Below are 24559 nucleotides of genomic sequence, written 5' to 3'. Positions count from 1 at the left end.
TAGCAGTTGGTAAAACTGCTACAGAGGGCAGCTTAGTAAAACCTGTTAAAATTTAAAATGTAAGTACTCTTTTACCCAGGAGCTCCAATTTTAAGAATTTACCCTTCAGATCTATTCTGCACATGTATGAAATGATGTACAAGGATAACAGTTGCAGTATTGTTTGTAGTAGGAAAAGCCTGTAAACATCTTGGTGGTTTCATCGGTGATCAGGGCTGTTGTGAGTTCATCCTGAGATATTGTATAAATTAGAAAAAAAAAAAATAGCCCTAGATAGAGAGTCTGAAATGCATCCTCTCCAATCCCACACTTAGTCACATGGCCTGGCAAGTGGAGTCCCTTGCACGCATACACAGCTGCTCTGTTCAGACTGTAGTTAAATATACCGTATCCCGTGCAGTGGAATATCATGCAGTTAAAAAGAATGTGGTGGCTCTTTATGTACAGACACAAAGCAGTCTTATATATGTTTTGTGCCTGTACGTTTGTATGGAATACCTCTGGAAGGCAGCCAGTAATGAGACAGCAGTGATTACCTCTGAGGAGAACTGAAAGACTGGGAGAGAATTTTAACAGGGAGAATTATTTTTTCATTATTTGCTATTTGAATTTTTGGGTTTGTCCCATATTATACTGCCCATTTAAAAACATGCCTAGAATTAAAAGATAAAGGAAAACCAGGAAAAGGATATGAATAGACAGTTCACAGAAGAGGAAATATAATAAATAATGCTTAAACATGAAAAATATCTAACCATACTACTATTACATAATTTCTCACTTATTGAGAAACAGCAAAAAACATTTGATGGTGTTTAACAGTATTGGGAAACAGGCAGGCTCCTTTACATTGTAATATACAGATTTTCATATACTTTGACCCACCAAATAGCACTTACACGACCTTATTCTAGTCAGCACGCCTGGCAGTCCTGCGGATCTGTCTCTTGTTTCAATAGGGTCTAGCTGGAATAGACCCAGGGACGCCTCTTCTTGCAGCCTCTGACCACCCTCCAACCTCTTTTCCAGTCCTAACCTTCAGAACCATCTTCTCAGCTATCCACTGTCTCCAGGACCAGCCAACATTGTCTTTATTACCACCAGTCAACCAAGAACTCCCAGATTAATCAGAATTATTCCACCAAGGTGGAGGCCAGCATGAAATGCGTGGTCAACCTGCATCTGCAGGCCTCCCACACGTACTGCTCTCTGAGCATCCATTTCCACCATGGCACTGTGGCTCTGGAGAATGTGGACCACTTCTCCTGAGAGTTGGTCTCTTGAAGATACAAACCTGGTGCAGTGGCTGCATCCTCCTCCAGGGTGGCCGAAGCTGTCCCACGATGAGTGAGGTAGAACCCTGGACACTGTGGACACTGCTGTGGTCGTGGAGAAGAACCTGAACCAAGCCCTTTTGGGTCTTCATACCCTGGTTCTGCCTGTGCAGACCTCCGGCTCTGTGACGTCCTGGAGAATCACTTCACAGATGAGGAGGTGAAACTCAGCAAGAAGTTGGGCATCCACCTGACAGATTGGCTGCCGTTGGGCCGGCACGTGTCCCTTTGAGGGGTCAGCCTCAACTCCAGAAGGGCTCAGAGCCTCTGGCCCAGCTGCCTCTGAGGGGCCACTGTGCATCCCCCAGGTGTCAGGACTTCTGCCTGAACATCTTCCTAAAGCCACTAGGCAGCTTTTTAATGACCCAGGAGCCCTCTCCCAAGCCGTGGGCCAAATGGAGACAGTAAAGGCTTTGCAGGAAAAGAGAAAAGACCTTAGTCTATAGATATACTAGCACATGCAGAATCAATTTGTATGTAAGGATATTTATTTGTTTATGGTAGCAAAAGATTTGTAACATTTAATGTTCAGCAGCAGGGACTTTTCAAATTACATATAGTGCATTCAGTGTATAAAAGTGTTAACAGGCAGCTTTGTATAAAGTTATATGAAAATACTTCCAAGATGGTTAGCTAAGTGGCAAAGCAAGGTGCTGACCTTGCTAATAATATGCTACCATGTGTAAAGGCTGAGTGCTGAAGAATTGATGCTTTTGAACTGTGGTGCTGGAGAAGACTCTTGAGAGTCCCTTGGACAGCAAGTCAGTCCTAAAGGAAATCAACCCTGAATATTCATTGGAAGGACTGATGTTGAAGCTGAAACTTCAATACTTTGATATGATATGATATGCCTACCCGATATGATAGAGCCTGATATGAAGAGCCTACTCATTGGAAAAGACCCTGATGCTGGAAAAAATTGAGGGCAGGAGAAGGTGGCAGCAGAGGATGAGATGTTGGATAGCATCATTAATTCAATGGTCATGAGTTTGAGCAAACTCCAGGAGATAGTGAAGGACAGGCGAGCCTGGCTTGCTGCAGTTCATGGCGTCACAAAGAGTTGGACACGACTGAGCAACTGAACAACAACATCATGTGTAATCAGAAGCAACTTAATTATATAGCCCATCTCTAGAAGGATGTATAAGAGACTGAGAACACTGTGTTCAAGACTGAGTTTGGATACATGGCACACAGTTGTAGAAAACTTACTTTTCACGCATATACTTTATGAATGACTACATCATTCAAAATTATTGCATCTAACATCTATTGTGGCTTTCCCTGGTGGCTCAGACAGTAAAGTGCCTGCCTGCAATGCCGGAGACCCATGTTTAATCCCTGGGTTGGGAAGGTCCCCTGGAGAAGGAAATGGCAACCCACTCTAGTACTCTTGCCTGGAAAATCCCATGGACAGTGGAGCCTGGTAGGTTACAGTCCATGGGGTCACAAAGAGTTGGACACGACTGAGCAACTTCACTTTATTTTCTTTCAACATCTATTTAAAAAGTAAGTTTAAATAACAGTCTTCCCCTTATCTGTGGGGAATATGTTGCAAAACCCTCAGTGGATGCCTGAAACTATGGACAGTACCAAACCCAATATATACACTAATTTTTTTCCTATATATACACATCTATGATAAAGTTTAGTTTATAACTTAGGCAGAGTAAGAGATTAACAACCATAGCAGTAACAGAACAGGTATAACAGTATACTATCATGAAAGTTACATGAATGTGATCTCTGTCTCAAAGTACCTTACTGTACTGTATCATCATTGTTGAATGATGTGAGATGATTGAGGTGAAGTACGTAGGCATTGTGATGAAGTGTTACGCTTTTCCCTTTGCACTTGAAGGATGTACTTTAGGACTTCTCTTTGGCGTATCTGAATTGCTGCTCTTGTGTTTTGGGATGCCATTATCAAATACAATAAGAGTTATGCTGTGCTGTGCTCAGTCACTTCAGTCATGTCTGACTGTGACCCCATGGACTGTAGCCCACCAGGCTCCTCTGTCCACAGGATTCTCCAGGCAAGACTGGAAGTGGGTTGCCATGGCCTTCTCCAGAGGATCTTCCTGACCCAGGGATTGAACCTGCGTCTCTTGTGTCTCCTGCATTGTAGGCAGATTCTTTACCCACTGAGCTATCTGGGAACCTAAATACAGTAATAGTTACTTGACCACAAGCACTGTGATACCACGGCAATCGTTTGACATCCTTGATGGCTGAAAGTGGAAAAAATAGTGGAAGTGTTAATTGCTTCAGTCATGTCTGACTATGAGATCCCACGGACTGTAGCCTGCCAGGTTCCTCTGTTCATGGATTCTCCAGGCAAGAATACTCGAGTGGGTAGCCACTCCCTTCTCCAGGGACTCTTCCCAGCCCAGGGTTCAAACCCAGGTCTTCTGCGTTGCAGGCAGATTCTTTACTGTCTGAACCACCAGGGCTACGAAATGACTAATGGGCAGGATATGCCGGACAAAGGAATGGTTCACTTCCTCTTCAGGACAGAACGGGACAGCAGGAGATTTTATCGTGCTCCCCAGAATGGTGCACAGTTCCGTAACGTAAACTTGTGAATTGTGTATTTCTGGAGTTTTCCATTTAATACTGTATTTTCAGACTGCAGTTGACCATGGGTAACTGAAACCAAGGAAGCAGAACTGCAGACGAGGAGGGACTGCTGTGTACCATTGGTGGTTTCCCATCACTCTTAAAATACAATCCTAATTTTCTGGCTTTTGTTTTTAAATTGAAGACCTTCCAGGGCTGAGAACAGTGCCTGGCTTGTAGTAAACATTCAGTAAATGTTTACTGAATGAAAGAACATGTTTTAAATACATTCGCCCATTCTGTTGTTTGTCCTTTAACTTTAAAGGCCATTGTTTGCAAAAGTTTAAAATTTCAAGGTAGTCAATTGTATCAGCCTTTTCTGCTTGTAGTCTTTCATGTTTTATTTAAGAATACTTTCTCTGTTGTTGTTGTTCAGTCGCTAAGTCCTGTCTGACTCTGCGATCCCCTGGACTGCAGCATATCAGGCTCGCCTGTCCTTCACTATCTCCTGGAGTTTGCTCAGATCCACGTTCATTGAGTCGGTGATGCTAGCTGACCGTCTCATCCTCTGCTGCTCTCTTCTCCTTTTGCCTTCAGTCTTTCCCAGCATTAGGGTCTTTTCCAGTGAGTCCGCTCTTATCAGATGGACAAAGTATTGGAGCTTCAGCTTTAGCATCAGTCCTTCCAATGAATGTTCAGGACTGTGCTTTAGGATTGACTGGTTTGAACTCCTTGCTGTCCAAGGGACTCTCAAGAGTCTTCTCCAGCATCATAATTCAAAAGCATCAATTCTTTGGCGCTCAGCATTCTTTATGGTCCAACTCTAATGTCTGTACATGACTACTGGAAAAACCATAGCTTTGACTATACGGACCTTTGTTGGCAAAGTGGTATCTCTGCTTTTTAATACACTGTCTAGGTTTGCCCTAGCTTTTCTTCCAAGGAGCAAGTGTCTTTTAATTTCGTGGCTGCAGTCACCATCTGCAGTGACTTTGGAGCCCATGAAAATAAAATCTGCCACTGTTTCCACTCTTTCCCCCTCTGTTTCCCATGAAGTCATGGAACCAGATGCAATGATCTTTAGTTTTTTGAATGTTGAATTTTATGCCAGCTTTTTCACTTTGCTCTTTCACCCTTATCAAGAGGCTCTTTGGTTCCTCTTCACTTTCTACCATCTAGTATCATCTGCATCTCTGAGGTTGTTGATATTTCTCCAGGCAGTCTTGATTCCAGCTTGTGATCGATCCAGCCTGGCATTCGGCATGATGTACTCTGTATGCATGCCCGCCACGTCACTCAGTCATGTCCAACTCTTTTGGACCCTATGGACTGTAGCCCACCAGGCTCCTCTGTCCATGGGACCCTCCAGGCAAGGATAATGGAGTGGGTTACCATGCCCTCCTCCAGGGATCTTCCTGACCCAGGGATTGAGCCTGGATCTCTTATTTCTCCTGCATTGGCAGGCGGGTTCTTTACTGCTAATGCCACCTGGGAAGCCCTATGTTCTTTTAAGTTAAATCAGCCTTGTCATACTCCTTTCCCAATTTTGAACCAGGCACAGAAGAAAGGGAAAGGAGAAAGAAGGCAAGGGAGAAAGGGAAAGATATATTGAATGCAGAGTTCCCGAGAACAGCAAGGAGAGATGAGAAGGCCTTCTTAGATGAACAGTATTTTCTCTGAGTTCTGGTTATTTGAAAATTCTCCATTAATTTTAAAGTTTTATTTTTTTTGTGTTGAGGTCTTTAATCCATATGAAGTATTTTTTTGCATATGGTCTGAAGTTTGATCCAGTTTTTCTGAATATCCAGTTGTCCTAATCTGCAGATTGTTTTCGTTGTACTTACTGTAGGCAGAGTACTTTTAAAAATCAATAAATGGTACTGATACTGATTGAAGAATTAGTAATTAGTATATATTTTCCAAAGCAATTTTATTGTACCACTCTTTCAGAGAATTATATTTCTTTTTATATGTATCACCTTTCGATCAATAGCAATTATAGTCAGTGAGAAGATACTAAAAAAAAAAAAATCTGTCTTTGGTTTCTGAATTTGTTTTTAACTAGGGAAGTGTGCAGACAGATGCCATGAAACTTCTGTCTTCCCAGTCTTCAAAACTTTTAAAGAACAAAGCGTTATTGTGCAAACCTGTCACACAGACCAAGGCTACCTCTTGCAAACCACATACACAACACAAGGAGTGTCAGACAGGTACGTGTTGTGCTTTCCACACTTAGTAAGTGTGTTCTCTGTTTTGTGTGCTTGTTTTGATTTTTTAACAAAGAAGAGTCATGGGGAGTTTCTTAAATGTGAAAACATTAGTTCTTGGATCACTTACTTTGAACGTCTGATTTATTCCTTTTGTATTTATTGTCATTAACACTAATAACTACTAAATTGAATCCATATGTACCAAAGCGTTATGTGGACAATATCTTCTGAACAAGCATCTCCTGTACATGTGCATTGCTCTTGAGATGTACTGACAGGCTGTTATAATTACTAAATACAAATTTAGTTACAAGCTTTAGTGGATTAACCTTGGTTCTTTTTTAAACACTGAATTAATTTACTAAAAGTATAACTATATGTGTGAGGTATTGGTGATCAGGAAAATTATTTGAAAATGTTGTATACTCTTGCCCCAATCCATGTTAACTGCTTTTAATCCCACTACCCTTATATTTTCAGGTATTTTTATAGCCTATTCTGCCTAAAACATTTATTTTAACTTTTTATTTTATATTGGAGTTTATAACCAATTAACAATATTGTGATAATTTCAGGTGGACAGCAAAAGTACTCAGTCATAAATATACTGCTGAAAACTTTTTTTGCTATTTCTTTTTAATGATAATTTTACTTCACAGAATATACTATATTTAAAAGCTTATTCTGTCAACAACTAACCATGAGTTTTTATGTAGGATGTCTTTCTTTTGGTAGGAGTCAAGGAGAATTGTTTTCCTTCCTCAGTAAATCTAATTTGTTTTATATTCCTGTTAAAATGATACACTCTTTGTTTACCTGTATTTTATATTAAATACACATCCACATATGGAAGGTAGTAAGGGATCTGTGGACAGCTACATATGTGGGTATGTGTGTGCTTATTACATTTTTTGAATGTCTAGATTCTATTAGGATGTTTTCCATATACTGTTGTAAACTACTTTTTTACTTGACATTGCATGAAAACATTTCATATCAACATAAATTTAAATATATATTGCGATTCTTAATGGATGCACAGATCCCAATGTATATAACATACGGATATGTATATAACGTGTATCCATCCTCCTTAGGTTGAACATTTAGATTGCTACTGGTTTTTTAGTGTTATAAACAGTATTGAGTTAAGGGTGTATAAACAGATCTTTCTCCACTTGTATAATTATATCCTTAGGATAAATCCTAAGTAGTGGGATTACTGATTCAAAAGCTGTCATAGATTGTTAAGGCATAGATTTTGATGTGTTATTGCAGAATTACCCTCCTGAAAAGTTATATCAATTTATGCTCCAGCCAGCAATGTTTGATAGCATCCATTTCTCTGCACTTTGACACTGGGTATGAAACCCCTTTCCCCCTCAACTTTAATTCTGAAAAATTCCAAATTTTGAGATTGAAAATACAGCACAATGAACACCCTTGGAAGAATATATGAATATACACAATGAATATACCCTTCATCTAGATTCACTCAATATTAACTTTTTTCAACATTTTTTTTCTCCTTTTACTCCCGTCCCCACATCTTTTAAAAAGTAAAATAGTTTATTTTTAACTTGGTGTGTTCTACAGACATCAGCCCTAATTCCACTCATGTATTGAATGCATGGCATTGCTAGGACATGAACGACTGCCCTCGGCTTTATTAATACTTATTGTCAGGGACCAACCTTTGAACAAACAGAAATTCAGCTAAAAGCTGAATTAAAAATGGCATCATGGAAGTATTATGGTTTGTGTTTAAACCTTAATTAATATATGCTCTTGACAAATATAAATAGTAACAATGTAAATTTTAAATGCTTGGGGGATAAACATAAATTGCTTATTCTTGAAAATAACTGATTCAAATATTTCATTCAGATTTATCTATGCCTAATGAGAAAAATGATGCAGAACTTGATTCTCCACCTGCAAAGAAAAAAAGAATAGGTTTTTTCCAGACTTACGATGCGGAATATTTAAAAGTTGGTTTTATTATCTGTCCGGGATCAAAAGAAAGTTCACCGAGGCCACAGTGTGTCATCTGTGGAGAAATTTTATCCAGTGAAAACATGAAGCCAGCAAATCTTTCTCATCATTTGAAGACAAAGCATTCAGAATTAGAAAACAAACCAGTAGATTTTTTTGAAGAAAAATCTCTTGAAATGGAATGTCAAAACAGTGCTTTAAAAAAGTGTTTACTAGTTGAAAAGTCACTTGTTAAAGCTTCTTATTTAATTGCTTTCCAAATTGCTGCCAGCAAAAAGCCATTTTCCATTGCTGAAGAATTAATTAAACCATATTTAGTAGAAATGTGTTCAGAAGTTTTGGGTTCCAGTGCTGGAGACAAGATGAAAACCATTCCTCTTTCTAATAATACAATTGGACACAGGATTGATGAACTATCTGCAGACATTGAAGATCAGCTGATACAAAAAGTCAGAGAGTCAAAGTGGTTTGCCCTTCAGATAGATGAATCATCAGAAATCTCAAATACCACCCTTCTTTTGTGCTATATTCGTTTCATTGATTATGGTTGTAGTGATATAAAAGAAGAATTATTATGTTGCATTGAAATACCTTCCCAAATGACGGGTTTTGAAATATTTGAACTAATAAATAAATATATTGACAGTAAATCTCTGAATTGGAAGCATTGTGTTGGTCTCTGTACAGATGGGGCGGCAAGCATGACTGGTAGGTGTTCTGGTTTAAGGGCAAAAATTCAAGAAGTTGCCACGAATACGGTGGCATTTACACATTGTTTTATTCACCGTGAACATTTAGCAGCAGCAAAGTTGTCTCCATGCTTACATGAAATTCTTTTGCAGTCAGCACAAATTTTAAGCTTTATAAAGAGCAATGCGTTGAATTCAAGAATGTTGACAATTTTGTGTGAAGAGATGGGGTCTGAACATGTGAATTTACCACTTCATGCTGAAATGCGTTGGATATCAAGAGGAAGAATTTTAACAAGATTATTTGAATTACGACATGAAATTGAAATATTTTTAAATCAGAAGCATTCAGATTTGGCCAAGTATTTTTTTGATGAGGAATGGGTTGCAAAGGTGGCCTATTTATCAGATGTTTTTTCACTTATAAATGGATTAAATTTAAGTCTCCAAGGAACTATGACTACACTCTTCAATTTGTATAATAAAATCGATATGCTTAAGAAAAAGTTAAAAACGTGGTTGAAGCGCACACAAGAGAATGATTATGACATGTTCCCTTCATTTTCCGACTTCTCCAGCTCATCAGGCTTAAATATGAGCAGTATGGCAGGCGTTATATTAGAGCACCTGGAAGGACTTTCTCAAATGCTCAATGATTGTTATCCACCAGAAGACGACGTGCGTTCAGGAAATCTGTGGATAATTAATCCTTTTACGAATCACCAAAAGAGTAATCTCACGGACTTGGAAGAAGAAAAATTAGCACAATTATCATCAGATTTAAGGTTACAATCAGTATTTAAATCAATGTCTGTAACTCAGTTTTGGATAAACGCAAAGGCAAGTTACCCAGAACTCCATGAAAAGGCGATGAGATTCTTATTACCTTTTTCAACTATTTATTTATGTGATGCTACCTTTTCAGCTTTGACTGAGTCAAAACAAAGAAATCTGTTGGTTTCTGGCCCTGCACTACGACTTGCTGTCACATCTTTAATTCCGAGGATAGAAAAATTGGTAAAGGAGAAAGAATAGTAATCTGCATATTCCTTAGTATCAAAGTCTATAATTTTGTGTTAAATTTTGTATGAGTATCTGAAAATATAATTTCCTAGTGTGGATATATGTTCTCGGTGATTAAATATGTGTTTTAATAATTCTTCTCTTTTTGTTGAGGAATTTAATAATTACACATTTATACATAACTATATATAATTTTAATAGTCCAAGGTAGAGAACTTAGCTATTTTATTGATGGATCAGTCATTTGGATTAGTGACAAAGATGTAGGTAATGAAAGGCCCGGTTTGTTTTTGTTTTTTTTGGTTGGTGTTTTTTTTTTTAACTTTTTATTTTTTGTTGGGGAATAGCCAGTTAACAGTGTTGTCAGTGTTGTGATAGTTTCAGGTGGACAGCAAAGGGACTCAGCAAAAGGCCCAGTTTATAATGTAATAGCTAACACACTTGGATGTTGAAACTGCTTGGCCTTTAGAAACACATGGGACATTTCAGTCTTCAGCCAGCCGGTTGTGGGTAGATAGAAGACCAGATCCAAGCAGCTTGGCTAACAGGAAATGGAAGCAGCAGGAGAATTTGAGACCCCTGTTAGGGGCCTCTCAGCTCTCTAGACCTGGCTTAGCGAACCTTTCTCGTAAGAGGCCAGGTCGTGAATATGTTAGGTTTTGCAGGCAATATGGTGGGAACTACTCAGTTCTCTTGTTGCATCACAAATGGAGTGGTAGACAATACACAAACTGTGGTTCAATTAAACTACTTATTTATGAACACTGTAATATGAATTTCATATATTTTCAAGTGTCATGAAAGCTACCTTAAATTTTTTAAAATACTAAAAAATGTAAACAAGCATTGTTAGCTGGGGGTGGGGGTTAGTTAGAAAAAAAAAAAAAAAGCACTTTCTAAATTCGTCATAGTTTTCTCATCCAGGTTTAGATAGATTTCGGTAAAAGAAAATGGGCCAGGAGTGGACTGCAAGGTTTTGTTCAGTGCAAACGCCTCTACCCACCGCTGCACATAGCTGAATTTTCAAACACCTTTCACATTGGAATTTCAACTGAGAGATATTAGAGCGAAAATATATTTCAGGCAAAGTTAAGAAACAGCTTATTTTATAATCACTAGCAATTGATTTATTCCTAATAATTTCACAAATAATTTACAAATAATTCTTTGTGTCAGGCGTTGTGCTGTATCTCAGGACTGATACTGCGCTATCCTCATTTCAGATGAGGACACCACTGGGGCCCGCTGAGGTTAGGTGACAGCTCCGATCGCCAAGCTAGCGTGGCAGGGGCAGGGGCAAGAGCGACTCCCTGCCCCACCGTTTTTTGACCCAAATGGAGCTCTTTTGCAAGCCACGTCCAGATACCCGTGTTTGATTCTTCTGCTCTGTCCATATTGGCTGGGAAACTTTCCCTGAATTCAGAAGGGACTGTTTAGTGTCAGTTAAGAGCAAGCGGGCGTCAGTGTCCCCAGCTGTGAGATGGGGATGCCCTGCCCCTGCGGTGCCTCTTCTGGCAGCCGGTGCCGGGCCGAGGGAGGGAGGCAGCCCCGCTGGGAGGCGAGGTCTTCCGGCCGCCCGGGGAGAGAGGCAACGCCCGGGCGGCAGGGGGCGGGTTTTCGGCGGCGCCCACCCCGGGGCGGGCGCGGCCCGCATGCCTGCGCGGCCATGGCGCTCCCGCTCACCGCTCTGCGCGTGCTGCTGGGCAGCTTCTTCGCGCTCACGGGGGCGGCCAAGCTCTCGGAGCAGATCTCGGCTCCGGTGTCGGAGCAGATGGTGAGCGGCGCGGCGTGGGCGGAGGGCGTTCGGGCGGGAGGATCGACCGCGCGGCAGCGGGGGCTGCAACCCCGGCCGTTACCCAGGTGCCCGGCCGGCCCCCGCCCCGCCTACCCGCGCCCCGCGGACCCGCCTGCCTTCGGGCTAGACGGAGCTAGCGCTGGGGGAGAGCGGCCAGCTCTCCGGTACACGTGGGCACTGGCCTGGGGAGTTCCTGCGAGTTCTCTGCCATCCCCTTCCCATCGGGTATCCCCTTCCAGGCAAATCTAGAGCCGGAAGAGGAATGCTCGGGGACCCTTTGCGGGAGGGAGTAGGACCGAGCTCCCTTGCTGCCCTCCTTCGTTTGCTTGAGTTCTCGGAAAGTTCTCGAGGCAGAGGTTTAACTAATCCCCCCTTGACAAAATAGGAAACTTGCCCTGAAGGTGGAGTGTTTCTGCTAAAGTTTACACAGCTAGTCAGGAAGCAGGACCCAAACTTTAGACCTTCAACTACCTTAGGGAAGCCTGGCGTGCTGCCGTCCGTGGGGTCGCAGAGAGTCGGAGGCGACTGAGCAGCTGAACTGAACTGAACTTAGAATCCGGAATCCTTCCTGGGGCCAGGAGGGAGGCCTAGAAGTCGCCCTTCGGCTTCCTGTCTAGTTCCACTCGGGAATGCTGACATGTCTTTCTGCCCACCAATCCACCCAGCCCCTTAAACCAGCCAGATTTTCTAGACAAAGTACTTCCCACCTCCCCGCCCCTGCCCCCGTTTGGCCTGGCTTAGGGTGGGTTGTTTGGGGAAACATCCTCAGAGCCTGACGGCTTAGAGTTTCTTCCTTAGAGCCCTGAGTAGGGGAGGTAGAACTGAGGTTGGGGAGCAGGAAAAAGCCACCCTAAGGGTCCAGGTGAAGTCATGTCGCTCAGGACAGAGTTTGAGTCAGAGAGTTGAGTCACTCTGAACCCCTCAACCTCCTGTCTGCTGCAGTGAGATCCAGGTCCCAGCATATGATATTCAGTAGAACCTGTTTAATGAACAGTACAATCTCTCTTTCCATCCCCTTCCTCATCTCCAAATACTCCCTTGCGTAGTAGCCTGAAGAGAAACCAGGCCAGGCAGAAGGAAAGAGAAGTCATGAAGTTCCCAAGCCTTGGCACTAGATGAGAGGGGCCAAGCCTAGCTTCTCTTCCTGGAATCTGGGGCTGGGTTGTAATCTGGTGAGAAAGTTCGTCCATCTGTGTACCACCATCCAGCCCTTTTTGGAGCATAAAGTGTTTTCTGATGCCAAAGCTCGGCCCCTCAGGGAGGCCCTCTCCTTTCCAGGCTGGCTGAGGTCAGCCCTGGCCCTGGCCTAGAATAGTAGCTCCTTTGCTGGGGGAGTTAAGGGTGCTGGCACAGAATGCCCCTGCAGAGCATCTGGGAAATGGATCCTTGGTGACTGTGGCTGACAGGCCTTCCCTGCCACCTCTAGAAAGCCCTGTTCGTGCAGTTCGCTGAGGTGTTTCCGCTGAAGGTGTTCGGCTACCAGCCAGATCCCATGAGCTACCAAGTGGCTGTGGGCTGGCTGGAACTGCTGGCTGGGCTGTTGCTGGTCCTGGGCCCACCGATGCTGCAAGAGATGAGTAACTTGATTTTGACGCTGCTCATGATGGGTAAGGGGGTGGGGGAGGGGTGTGCAACCGGGCTGGTGAAATGGGGACTTCTGCGGGAGGAAAAAATCTGACTGCTCACTTTACTGTTGCCACGCTTTTTTCTCTGGAACCAGAAGCACTTTCTGCTCACTTGCAGTTTCCATGGTCTTCAGACTAGGATAGGTGCTTTTAAAACTTACACTATAACAATTGTCAGCAGTTCTATTGGCTGCATGATATTTCTGTCATAAGGATATATTGGAACCTAAAAGCCCCTACCCCTTTCTCTTCACCCCCTACCCTGAGATGAGGGGAGGAAGTAGCAGCTGCCACCAGACTCATGTGTCTGGCAGGTGGAACAGCAAGAAAGCCGGGCCCCCTGAACAGAAAGGCGGATGATTCCTGGAGGGCCCCCTTTCAGTAGCTCTCCCCACAGGAACTGCCAGTGTACAAAGACAGCTGCTGCTTCAAAGGCCAGACATCTTCAGGCTCTTCTGTATCCCCTGGCTTTGTGTCACCCTTGCTGCTGGCGCTCCTGCCCTTCTTCTAGGCTTTCTTTCCATCTCCGCAGCTTGCCCCATTTTGAGCTCTTCCCCACCATATCCACCACCAGTCCCTGGGCCTTCCCTTCCCTTCACTGGGGTTGAGAAAGGAGAAGGATCAGGAGCAATCTGATCCTTCAGAAAATGCCCACCTACTCACTCCATGCCCTGTTTGGTTGGATTGTTCCTGTTTTCTTTCTTGCCACCTGAGAGGGGCTGTGTTAGTTTAAGAAACTTCTGATTTCTGGTTCTGCTTTTTCTGGGGGATCAGAGGGTTGAGAGCAGCTAGTTTAGGGTGTGTGTATGTGGGGAGGGGGATGGTGTTCAAGAGAGGGCTTAAGCTCGAATGAGTCAACCTTGGCTGGAGGGTTCTGATCTCCTGGATCTCCCAGGCATTCCCTGGGAGCCTCAGGAACCTCATTTTCCATTCTAGGGGCTATCTTCACTTTGGTGTCTCTAAAAGAGTCACTGAACACCTGCGTCCCAGCCATCGTCTGCCTGGGGCTCCTGCTGCTGCTGGATATCTGCTAGCTCTAAGTCCAAACCAGAAAAGATGTCCAGACCCACTAGGAAGAAGTCTCCAAGTCCATTCAAGGAATCCTGGGAGTAGAGTATCTCTTGTCCCTTCAGGCCATATCACTGTCAAAGCAGAAACATGGTGGAACACAGAATGTCACCTTGTTACCCATACAGTCAAGGGTGGCCAGTGTTGAAGTAGACATCTGGTCTACCTGGCTCTGCTTTCTGAAGTAGACATGTGGTCTACCTGGCCCTGCTTTCTCTTGGACACTTTACTGCTCTTTTTTTTGAAGAGTCCATGTTACATACTCTTAGCGTTCCTCATGTCATGTGAAAGTAAATTTAAATGACCCAAACTTTTAATGCCCCCAAATAACTATTGATACTTTCAATTCCTTTGTATAACTGTACCTCCCAACTTTTTCATGTGTCTTTATTCGGATATATTTTTAATGAAAATGAGACTATATGTACTACTTTATTTTCCTTGCTTTCTAAACCTAACACACTAACTAACACCATTCCATGTCTATTTTATCTCATTGATGTTAATGGTTGCGTAGTATTCCATTGTAAGGGTGCAGTGTGATCACCATTCCACGTCTGTTTTATCTCATTGACGTTAATGGCTGCGTAGTATTCCATTGTAAGGCTTCAGTGTGATGTATTTATAAAGGCCCCCACTAGGAACATTTGGATTGTTCCCGATTTTTTTAGCTATTGTAAACCTCACAGTGAATCACCTCTACATACTTATTTTCTTTCCTTTGAAGCGAGGGTGCTGATTCAAAAGGCATGCGTGTTTTTAAGATTTTATTATAAGCTTAGAATTTACACACTGAGTATGGCAGAATATTAAGAATACTTGCTTTTGCCTGCTGAGCCACATGAGATAATCCCTCCCATTCCTTTTTATCTCATGCACTTTAGAGTCACAAAGCTAACAAAAATGGGCATTGAGTCATCATTTTACAGGATCTGAAACCGCCAGGGCACTCAGTGCAGTGCTCCTTGGACATCTATGTAGAGGCAGGGGACAGCCAACTCCAAAAGGTGTTGTTAAAGCAGTGTGTTAAAGCAGTGCCGGAAACCGGGGATGAATCGCAGAAGCCCTAGGGAGTCAGAAGCGGGCGTGTAAGACAGTTCTCAAAGGCCAGTGACCATGTTAAGGTGCCTACTGTCATATCCCCAACCGCCTTCACCTAGGTAGGGAAATGATGTGCTTCCTATCAAGGAAAATAATGAAGAAAAAAGTTCATTTATTTATACAAATACTCTAGCCACAGCCTACAGCTTGCTTTTGGGGGTAGGGACAGTGGCTTTTGCTAGCCCACAGAAGTAAAAGAAGTAAAAGTAAAAGAAAAGAAGTGTATATTACTCCATTTCATCTTCACTATAGAACGGTAATTTCTGCTCTGACACTGACAAGCTGGGAACCTCAGGCAAACTGGCACTCTTAGGTCTGGTGTCTGAAAACACAGTGATGCAATCTATCTATAGTAGGTGTGTGTGTATGTGTATATATATGCATACTACGTATGCTGGTGCTGCTCAGTCCTGTTTGACTCTTTGTGACCCCAAGGACTGTAGCCTGCAAGGCTCCTCTGTCCATGGAATTCTCCAGGCAAGAACACTGGAGTGGGTTGCCATTTCCTTCTCTGGCGGATCTTCCCAACTTGGGGATCACACTTGTGTCTCCTACATTGCAGGCAGTTTCTTCACCTGCTGAGCCATCTGGGAAACCCTCTACATATACAGAGTGTCAAAACAATAAGGAAACTTTTTCTGTTATGGGAGGTCTAGAGATAACATAGCTTCAGTTTCAATGTTGCATATTTTGGCTGCTTTTTACGATGACACCAGACTGATATTCTTTCAACTTTGTCCTCTGCTTCTTTCAATTTATTGACTACTGACATCAGGGTTATAAAATAGCTGCAGCAGCTCCAGACAACACATTTGCATATAATATACCATGATGAAAAGAGAGAGGAAAGCTCTTTTAGAAGACCCCTAGGTTTCCCTCATATCCCACTCTGCAGAATTATGTCATATTTCCATTCTTACACCAATCACTGGCATGGGGAATGGAATTCCCATGATGGACTTAGACTAGTTAAGATTTACCCACACTGGTCAAGTGGTCAGCAAGAGAAGGGAGAGAGTAGGTAGTGCCTCTTACCACTTAATATGGATAATAATGGCAAAGATTTTTATAGAGTTGCTGTGAAGACTTAGTGAGTTAAAGTGCTTACAATAGTGCCTGCACATAATAAGTGCTCAGTAAATGCTGTTATTAAATAGCAGTTCTACAGATGGGAAAGTGGATTCAGAAAGCTTAAGTGCCCACGTGTCAGTGCTGAGACTAGAATTAAGGCTTGATTGACTCCAGAACCCAACACTTCCCACCGCACCAGCTGCCAAAGTCAGAAGTGGGCAGGCGTGGTACCCCTGCTCTTCAACTTTAAGGTAAATGGGATGATCAGTCCAACGTAATTAAATCTGCATTGCTTCCCAGAATTGCCCCTCTGCATGGATATTTTGACTCTTGAAAGTAGAGCCTGGACACCCTAGGAGCCCGGCCTCTTCCCATCTCCACCCCTTCCAGGATTCCACAGCCAGCCTGTCTCCAGCCGGGACTTTGAGTAAAATCTCTCACAGCTGGCATTAGATTGAAGGCTCCTGTTTACCAAGGCCTGGCCTGTAAGCTGATTAGAAGCTACAAGGCCCTGCAAGCTTGACTCTAGGGCCCAACCAGCAGCTGCAGGAAAGGCTGGGTGCTGGAGAAGTAGGCTGGCCAGCTGGTATGGAGGAGTAGTTGGGATTGACAGCAGCAGGAGTATCTTCAGCTTTAGCAATGCTGCCTCAGTTGGAGGAGAAGCCAGGCCTTAGGAAATGGCACCCTCCTCCCCAAACCACAGCCAAAGCATTGGTCAGGTCAGCAGAATGACATTCAGCAGCAAGGCCTTCCTTATACGGTTTTATCTCCCTCCCTGTGCCCCCAGGCCTTGCATACTCCTTTCCTTTGGGGCTCTGGCCGCATCCCACACACCCCACTCATAGCTGCCACAGGTGGACCCCGCCCCTCCAGCTGTTGCTCCCATTCTTCATGTCCTGTCCAGGATTAGTTGGTTGATGGGAGGGTCTAGGATGTGTGGGTGGGAGTGGATTCTGCTCTGTCTCAGCTCCTTAGACCCCGGGCCCCAGAGAGAGCTGTAGCAGCCAGAGCAGCAAGAGGTAGGAGTGATCTGGTGGGATGGCAGGGAGACGTTCAGAGTGGGGAAATGGAGGGACAGAGACTTGGTGGACAGAGCCTAGAGAGAGGGGGAGAAAGGAATAGACTCATTCAGGATCCCAGAAAGGATGAGCCTGCAAAGCTCAAAGGCAGAAGTACAAATTTTGGTATTGGAGGAACCAAGTTTTGGGATATCCTAGGGTATGTGTGCCAAAAATAGGAACAGGACATGGGCTTGTGCCCGTATCCCCCCTTGGAGAGAGGGGCAGTACGCCCAGATGTCTTTGTGCTGTTTGACTGAGGTGTCTGTCTCTAACACTGTGTGTGTGCCTGTGTGAGTGCACACATTTATCTGTGTGCTGCCTAGAGGGGAAGGGAGCTAATGGTTATGAAGTATCTCCCCAGTGTCAGCCAGTGCTCAGAGTTTTACTTATGTTTTCTCATAATCCTCCGAACAACCCTGTGAGGTAGGTATTTTAATCTCCATTTTACAGCAGAGAAGACAGGCTCCGTGAAGCTGAGTAATTTGCCCAAGGTCACATGGCAGATAAATATGTGTATCTAGAATCTGCCTGATTTCTGGGCCTGTGCTCTTTTGCTTTGCTGTCCAAAGTTCCAAATCAGACCCTGGACTTCTTTGTGGTCAAAAGACGAGGGGGAAGGAAACAGGCTGGAAAGCCTGAGATGTGAAAGCTTTTCAGCCCTGCCCAAGGTGCTCCAGGCAAGCCCCAGAGAGGACATTCACCAAGGTAAGTCCAAGGTCACTGTGCAGGGGCCTGTCGCCTGGGTCACTGCATCCTACGGCCGTAACTCCATCCATGCCTCTCCCCTACTGACCTGGATGGCACTGGAGCTGGAGGCTTGGGCTTTTTCGGGGAAGGAGTCTGTATTCCACCCTGGTTTCTCTGACTTCCTGTTGGCTCAGCCTTGCTGGGGCTTGATGCACATGCCGGTGCCCCACGAAGTGGAGCCCTACTCCACCTATAAGGGGGCACTTCCACCTTCCCAGTCGCCAAGGTGAAAAATTTCCAAGCTGTCTGGGATTCCTGACCCGCCCTCATTTCCCACATCTTTCACCAAGCTCATTCTACTAACTCTGTAGTCCCCTCTGCTCCACCTCCAGCGGGCACCGGCGGAACTAATTCCTCAGCCCCTCACAGGGGCTTCCCGGCTTCTGGTCTCCTCCCACCACGGATTTTGGAAGAGAGGACTGGGGTCTGGCGAGGAAAGGCGGGGTGGAGGGCTTCTTGTGCGGCTGGCTTCCACAATGACCTCTCTTCCTCTTGCTATACAAGGTCCGAGATGAACAGGAGCGTGGGGGACCTGGGTGTTGGCGGCTGCAGACCCTGGGACGACCCTGCTCGCTTCATTGTGGTGCCTGCGGCCTATGCCTTGGCGCTGGGCCTGGGGCTGCCAGCCAATGTGGCGGCCCTGGCGGTGTTCGTCCGCAGCGGCAGGCGCCTGGGCCAGGCCCTTCGTCTCTACCTGCTCAACCTGGCCCTGGCCGACGTGCTCTTCACGCTCACGCTGCCGCTGTGGCTCACCTACTACCTGGGCCCGGCCCACTGGCCCTTCCCGGAGGCCGCCTGCCGCGCAGCCGGGGCCGCCTACTATGTGTCCACCTACGCGGCCGTGGCCTTCGCGGCGCTCATCAGCGTGTGCCGCTGCAGCTCCGTGCACCGGCCCGGGCCCAAGGCGGCCGCCCGCTCGGCCCTCCGCCGCCGCGGCCCGGCCCGCGCCGCGTGCGCCGCCGCCTGGCTGGCAGGCCTGGCCTGCGCCGCACCCTCGCTGGCCGCCCCGCACGCGCTGAGCCCCGGGCCGGGCGGCGCCTCTCGCTGCCTGGAGCGCGGCTGGGCGCGCGCCGGCCTGGCCTACACCACCGTGGCCTTCTTCACCGCCGCCTTCCTGCTGGTGCTCGCGGCCTACGTGAGCCTGGCGCGGGCGCTCGCCGCGCCCTCGGGCCCGGGCCCAGCCCGCGCCGGTGCGCACCGGCGCGCGGCCAGGACGATGGTGTTGGGGCTCCTGCTGGTCTTCGCCCTCTGCCTGGCGCCCTACCACCTGCTGCTGGCGCCCTGGGTAACGGGGCAGGAGGTCGCCGCGAGCCGCGAAGGCGGCGGATGCCGGGCCACCTCCACGCTCGACGTCCTGCACACCCTCAGCCTGGCGTTGCTGAGTCTCAACAGCTGCCTGGACCCTCTCATCTACTGCTTTTCGGTGCGCCGCTTCCGCCAGGACTGCTGGGCGCTGAGCTGCCGTCTGGGGGTGGGGGCATCTGGGGCGCACTCGGCCTCCTTGGCCTCTTCCTAGAAGGGTCCCTGGCCCACTGCCTGCTTCACCCTTGCCACCCTCCCAGCCGAGTCCTGGGTGGTGGAAGCTCTTTGCAAGGACGTGGATTCCAATTCTGACACAGCCACAGACTAGCCGCCTGTAACTGTAGACCTCCAGGCTCTGCCAAAAGGGGGAAAACTTTGTAAGCCGAAAGTTCCCTAGACTTTACCATTGTTTGGATACGCATAGTATGCCATTGTTTTTAAAATCTCTTGGGATAAACCCCAAAGTCCTTAAAAGGTCCTCCAAGGCCTGACTGGCTCCAGCTTCACTCTCCGCATCCTCTCATCTGCATCTTCCCTCTTCTCTACCACGTCTGCCCGTCCCCGTGGGTTGAGTCACATTATCAGTCCCTGGAACAGACCAGTTTCCTGCCCTTCAAGGCCTTTGGAATTGATTGCCAGGAATGCTGTCCCTCGGTCTCCTTCATTAATTCCTTTTCATTATCACCTCCTCAAAGGTGGAAGTTTTCTTGATCAGCACCACATACGCCATACCCTAGACTGGATTAGATATGATTGCTCCCTAACAGGTCTTTCCATAATTGCAATCAATTAACTGGGTAGTTCTTTCCTTTTTTTTTTTTCTTAGTTTTTCTGCCTGTAGTTCTTTCTCTTTTCAGAATGTGTTTATGTTGATCCATAAGAAAGTGCCATTTTTATAGACCCAGAAAGGTTGAATAGTGGCAGTTTTATTTTTATCCAATTCAACTTAATGAATTCCATGTTTGCCTTATTTACTGCTTGCTACTGTTCTTTGCACGTAGTAGCACTTCAGTATGTCAGATGAATGCATGAAACGTGAATATCACTAGCTTAAAATGCCCAAGGACTCATTCAGACACTCCAGTCTCAGATTTTCTTCAAGTGTTTCTGGGATTCTCTAAGCTTATATTACCCAGTTGCATTCCTGACTGAGTACTGATGATTGCTTCCTTTTGCTGTTGCTGATTATCTGCAACTCGTCCATCACCTCCAATGTGCCAAGATTCCAGGGCCAAGACTTGGTGATAACCAAGCTGGATATCCATCCTGCTATTACCTGGGAGAGGGATTGGCCAGACTTGCTGCCTTCAGCTTCAGCTGAGCAGAGAGACTGTCGGTGCAAATCCCTGCCAATGGTTCTGGCCTCTGGTTCTTTCTCTCCTTGTGCCTTGATGACTTAGCAGTTGGCTTCAAGTGGGAAAGGGAACCTCTCCCTCTCTTCAGCCATGTTACTGGGGGCTCCATAGCAAGACTGCTTGGGTCTCGAGTTTAATGAGTGAGGGCAGCATATTCACGTTGCCAAGTCAGCTGGGTCAGGACAAGTTCACCGATCAGCCACCATGTCTTACTGACTTCCAGTCCTATTACTGAATTTGCCTTCTAATAGTAAATTTGAGAAATTTCTTCTTTTATTTTTGATAAATTACCTTTCATTGGTCCTTTATTCCTTATTTAAATGTTTTCTTTTGCATTTTAAAAGTAATACACATTCATAAAAATAAATTCAAAGTACTAGAGAAAAATGCAAAATAGAAAATAAAGGTCCCCCAGTGGTAACCACTGTTCACAGTTTCTTGTAGTGTATATCTTTCCAGAGGTTTTCTATTTCAGTACAAATATATGTATAGTCAATTTCCTCCAAAAATCCACAAATGGGATAGTAGTACAAGGCTTTTCTGTGCTTTCCTCATTTAATATATTTTGTACATCTGTTAATATCAGCACATATCGATCAACCTCATTTTTTAAATAAATGCAAAGTATTTATTTTACTCAATTGGTCCCCCTGTTAATGGGCATTTGTTTCTACTGTTTTACTGTGATAAACAATGATGCAATGAGTGTCGCTGTCCACAAATCTTTGCATACTTGTAAATCTATAGAATAAATCCCTGGCAATGAAATTGCTATGTCAAGGAGTATGTATGTGCACTTAAGTTGTTTAATCACATCACCAAATTGCCTCCAAAAATGGGGTACCAATTACATACCAATCAACAACTTTGTAACACTCCCTGTTTTACCACACCCTCACTAGAAATGGATATTTTCACTTGCCTCTCTGGACTTCTGTCTGTATTTCAACTGTGAGCATAGTTAATTTGTTCTTGTTCCTAGAAGGCTTCTCAGTCTCCTCCATATTTGTTTGAAACCTGTCTGGGGCAGGAGTAGGAAGAGAAAGGGTATCACCTGAGACCTTGCACTAGCCAAACTTTACCCTGTCTTTCTCACTGGAGGAATTAAGCAAGAGCCCAAATACCCACTGGTAGGTCTGCAGTAATTGTCATCCTTCTTCCCTGGGAGTTTCGTTGGCTCATTCCATGCAACACTAACCATCATCTCAGGCCAAGGCCAGCAGAAACAGCTTGAGCCCACATCATGAATTCACTTGCTTTGGTGGAATGAATTGCTCATCCCCAGGGACTGTGCAAAGCTGAGTCTGAGAAATGATCCTGTGTCCACACTAGAGCCAGCTGAATCTCCTGAGGCTGAATTTTATTTTGTCCAAATAAAAAATGATTCCCTGTGGCATCATCCATCCCTGTGGTCTTGTACTATCTTGCTTTTGATGTGACTTTTCCCTTAGTGAAGTAGTTTCCTTTGGGAGATGTCTAACTTAGTCTTATTTGTCCGACCTAGGGAAAAAGAACTTGAGAGTCGATTGCCTCTGGGAGGTCAGGCACAATGGAAAGAAGGCATCTGTCTGGAGTTACTGTGTGTTGGAATTCTCTCCCTGCTGACTCAGAGGAGTGGGAACTTGGGGAGATAACCCAGAGGCAAAGAGCCTGAGGGATAAGAGAGACTAGACTGCTTTGCATTGTCAATCCTTTTGGATTCTTGGTTGCCTTATTTATTCTAAACCTTCAAGAATTTGACCTAAGACCCACTCTCAAACCAGGATGAAAAAGAAGGAGCCCAGGTTGGTCCTTGATTAGATGCTGGACACCCACTTTCTCTAGGATCTAGGAAAAACTCTGCCAACTGTTTCCAGAAGCTGGTGGCGTCTAGCGCATGTTTTCAGTATGCCCTAGGCCCCTGTCCCTCTAGTGAAGCCAGAAATGCGCAACTCTCACCCCGACCCACCCAGGCCACACCCTGTGGCTGTGGGGTGCACATGTGGTGCAGAGAAGCTGCTCCTGACTCAGAAGAAAGTTTCCCTTCTCTACTGACCCCTGCTCTTTCCCTCAATTCAGTTACTGTCCAGGTCTCTGGATCCAACCCCTTGGGCTCTGCAAACACCTGCTTAGAGTCCCTCAGCCAGCCCCGCATCCTCTGTGACCCTGCTTGCTCTTCCTGAGTCCTACCCTGGAGACCAGGCCCCACCTGCTCCTTCCACCTCTGTAGGGAAGCCTGCCAGACTTCAGCTGGTTTCTCTCTTGTCCTCAGGCCCTGGCCCCAGGTGTGCTCTCTGCAGCTGATTCTTTGCCTTGCCATCTATTAGCCTTTCTTCTAGACTTAGTGGGAATATAGCGTTTCCCCTTGGGTCCCCTAGGTGCCCCTGTGGCTGCAGCTGTCCTTCACTGGCCCTGAAACCAGCTCCACGGACTACATTCCAGCTTCAGGGACTGGGACCTTCTTCCCAGAACTGTCATTCTAGGACTCTCCCAGTACTATTCTGCCACTGGTGTAGCACATGACCACCATCTGGCCTTAATGCTATCTTTTTTTTTTTTTTTAACATTTAAAATATTTTTTTGGCTGCCCTGGCTGCTGTGTGCAGGCTTTCTCTAGTTGTGGCGAGCAGGGGATCTTCTCTAGTTGCGGTGCACGGGCTTCTTCTTGCGGGGGCTTCTCTTGTTGTGGAGCACCTACTCTAGGGCATGCGCAGGTTTGAGTAGTTGTTGGCACAGGAGCTCACTAGTTATGGCTTACAGGCCCTAGAGTGTGCAGGCTTTGGTATTTGCTGTGCCTGGGCTTAGCTGCCTGCGGTATGTGGAATCTTCCTGGACCCAGGATGGGTCCCATGTCCCCTGCGTTTGCAGGTGGATTCTTTAACCACTGGACCACCAGGGAAGTCCGCTAATGTGATCATTAAAGCATACTTCCTCACCTCTAATTCTTACTGAGCACCAGTCTAGTTCTGAAATGTACTGGTTGGGCTGCTGGGTTCATGCTCGTCCCTAGCCTTTGTGGGATCCTGGGCAAAAGTATAGATGGAGGCCCACATATTATATGTCTAAATATTTGCAAGTTATAAATTAAGCAAGCAATGAAAGTGTGTGTGCTCATTCCTGTCTGACTTTCTGTGACCCAGACTGTAGCCTGCCAGACTTTTCTGTCCATGGGATTTTCTGGGCAAGTATACTGGAGTGGCTTGCCATTTCCTCTTCCAGGGCATCTTCCTGATGCTGGGATTGAACCCATGTCTCCTGCATCTCCTGCGTTGCTAGTGGATTCTATTACTGCTAAGCCAAAATTAAGCAAATTAATTAAGCAAACACATTGTTAAATAAAATGTGTTTCATCCATCTATCTTGACAAGCTGTGGTTTTTCAAGATTGAAAGTCAGCAAATTATCAAAGACGATTGAATTTAATTCTACATATTATGTTTAAATATTATATTTGGGTGGTATTTAATAAATTATTATTACAGAAAATATGTTACTTTAATTTCATTATATGTGTTACTATAATTTTTTACCATTTCTTCAAGCCATTTCTATTCTCACACAGAAATTCTTGAGTTTTTTTCAAAAATTTCAATAATAAAATTTAATTTTAAAATAACAGAAAAGGACACCTTGTTGCTAAATTTCT

At 45.1% G+C, this 24559-nt stretch overlaps 3 protein-coding genes across 24 annotated transcripts in view; all 3 read left to right on the top strand.

The window, feature by feature from the left end:
- Window positions 1-9944, top strand: part of ZMYM6 (zinc finger MYM-type containing 6) — a 45099-nt gene extending 35155 nt beyond the window's left edge. For all 22 annotated transcript variants that reach the window (XM_086378436.1, XM_086378386.1, XM_086378414.1 and 19 more), the window contains 2 exons: window positions 5959-6103; window positions 7991-9944. In XM_086378436.1, coding sequence (XP_086234562.1) covers window positions 5959-6103; window positions 7991-9822 — 1977 coding nt within the window. In that variant the 3' untranslated portion in view covers window positions 9823-9944. The remainder of the gene's footprint in view (window positions 1-5958; window positions 6104-7990) is intronic.
- A 639-nt stretch (window positions 9945-10583) lies between these two features.
- On the top strand, window positions 10584-14725 carry TMEM35B (transmembrane protein 35B). Its single transcript, XM_086378462.1, has 3 exons — window positions 10584-11584; window positions 13032-13212; window positions 14167-14725. Exons 1-3 carry the CDS (start codon window positions 11291-11293, stop codon window positions 14262-14264), a joined length of 573 nt encoding a protein of 190 aa, XP_086234588.1. The 5' UTR covers window positions 10584-11290; the 3' UTR covers window positions 14265-14725.
- Window positions 14726-18096: 3371 nt separating this feature from the next.
- Window positions 18097-21703, top strand: LOC147374966 (platelet-activating factor receptor-like). Its single transcript, XM_086378448.1, has 2 exons — window positions 18097-18236; window positions 18783-21703. Exon 2 carries the CDS (start codon window positions 18790-18792, stop codon window positions 19792-19794), a length of 1005 nt encoding a protein of 334 aa, XP_086234574.1. The 5' UTR covers window positions 18097-18236; window positions 18783-18789; the 3' UTR covers window positions 19795-21703.
- Window positions 21704-24559: the final 2856 nt, after the last annotated feature.

This window comes from Bos grunniens, chromosome 3, assembly GCF_055505025.1.
Source record: "Bos grunniens cultivar Pamir isolate PY7600 chromosome 3, Bosgru_T2T1.0, whole genome shotgun sequence".
Taxonomy (NCBI): domain Eukaryota; kingdom Metazoa; phylum Chordata; class Mammalia; order Artiodactyla; family Bovidae; genus Bos; species Bos grunniens.
Note: the sequence above shows the minus strand (reverse complement) of the source record. Positions and strands in the feature narration are given on the sequence as shown.

Excerpts from the sequence above, each read along its gene's own strand:
- TMEM35B (XM_086378462.1), top strand. The coding sequence starts at position 11,291 with ATGGGGATGCCCTGCCCCTGCGGTGCCTCTTCTGGCAGCCGGTGCCGG. Across the intron at positions 11,585-13,031 it reads CTCCGGTGTCGGAGCAGATG|AAAGCCCTGTTCGTGCAGTT; the intron begins GTGAGCGGCGCG and ends TGCCACCTCTAG. Across the intron at positions 13,213-14,166 it reads TTTGACGCTGCTCATGATGG|GGGCTATCTTCACTTTGGTG; the intron begins GTAAGGGGGTGG and ends TTTCCATTCTAG.
- LOC147374966 (XM_086378448.1), top strand. The coding sequence starts at position 18,790 with ATGAACAGGAGCGTGGGGGACCTGGGTGTTGGCGGCTGCAGACCCTGG.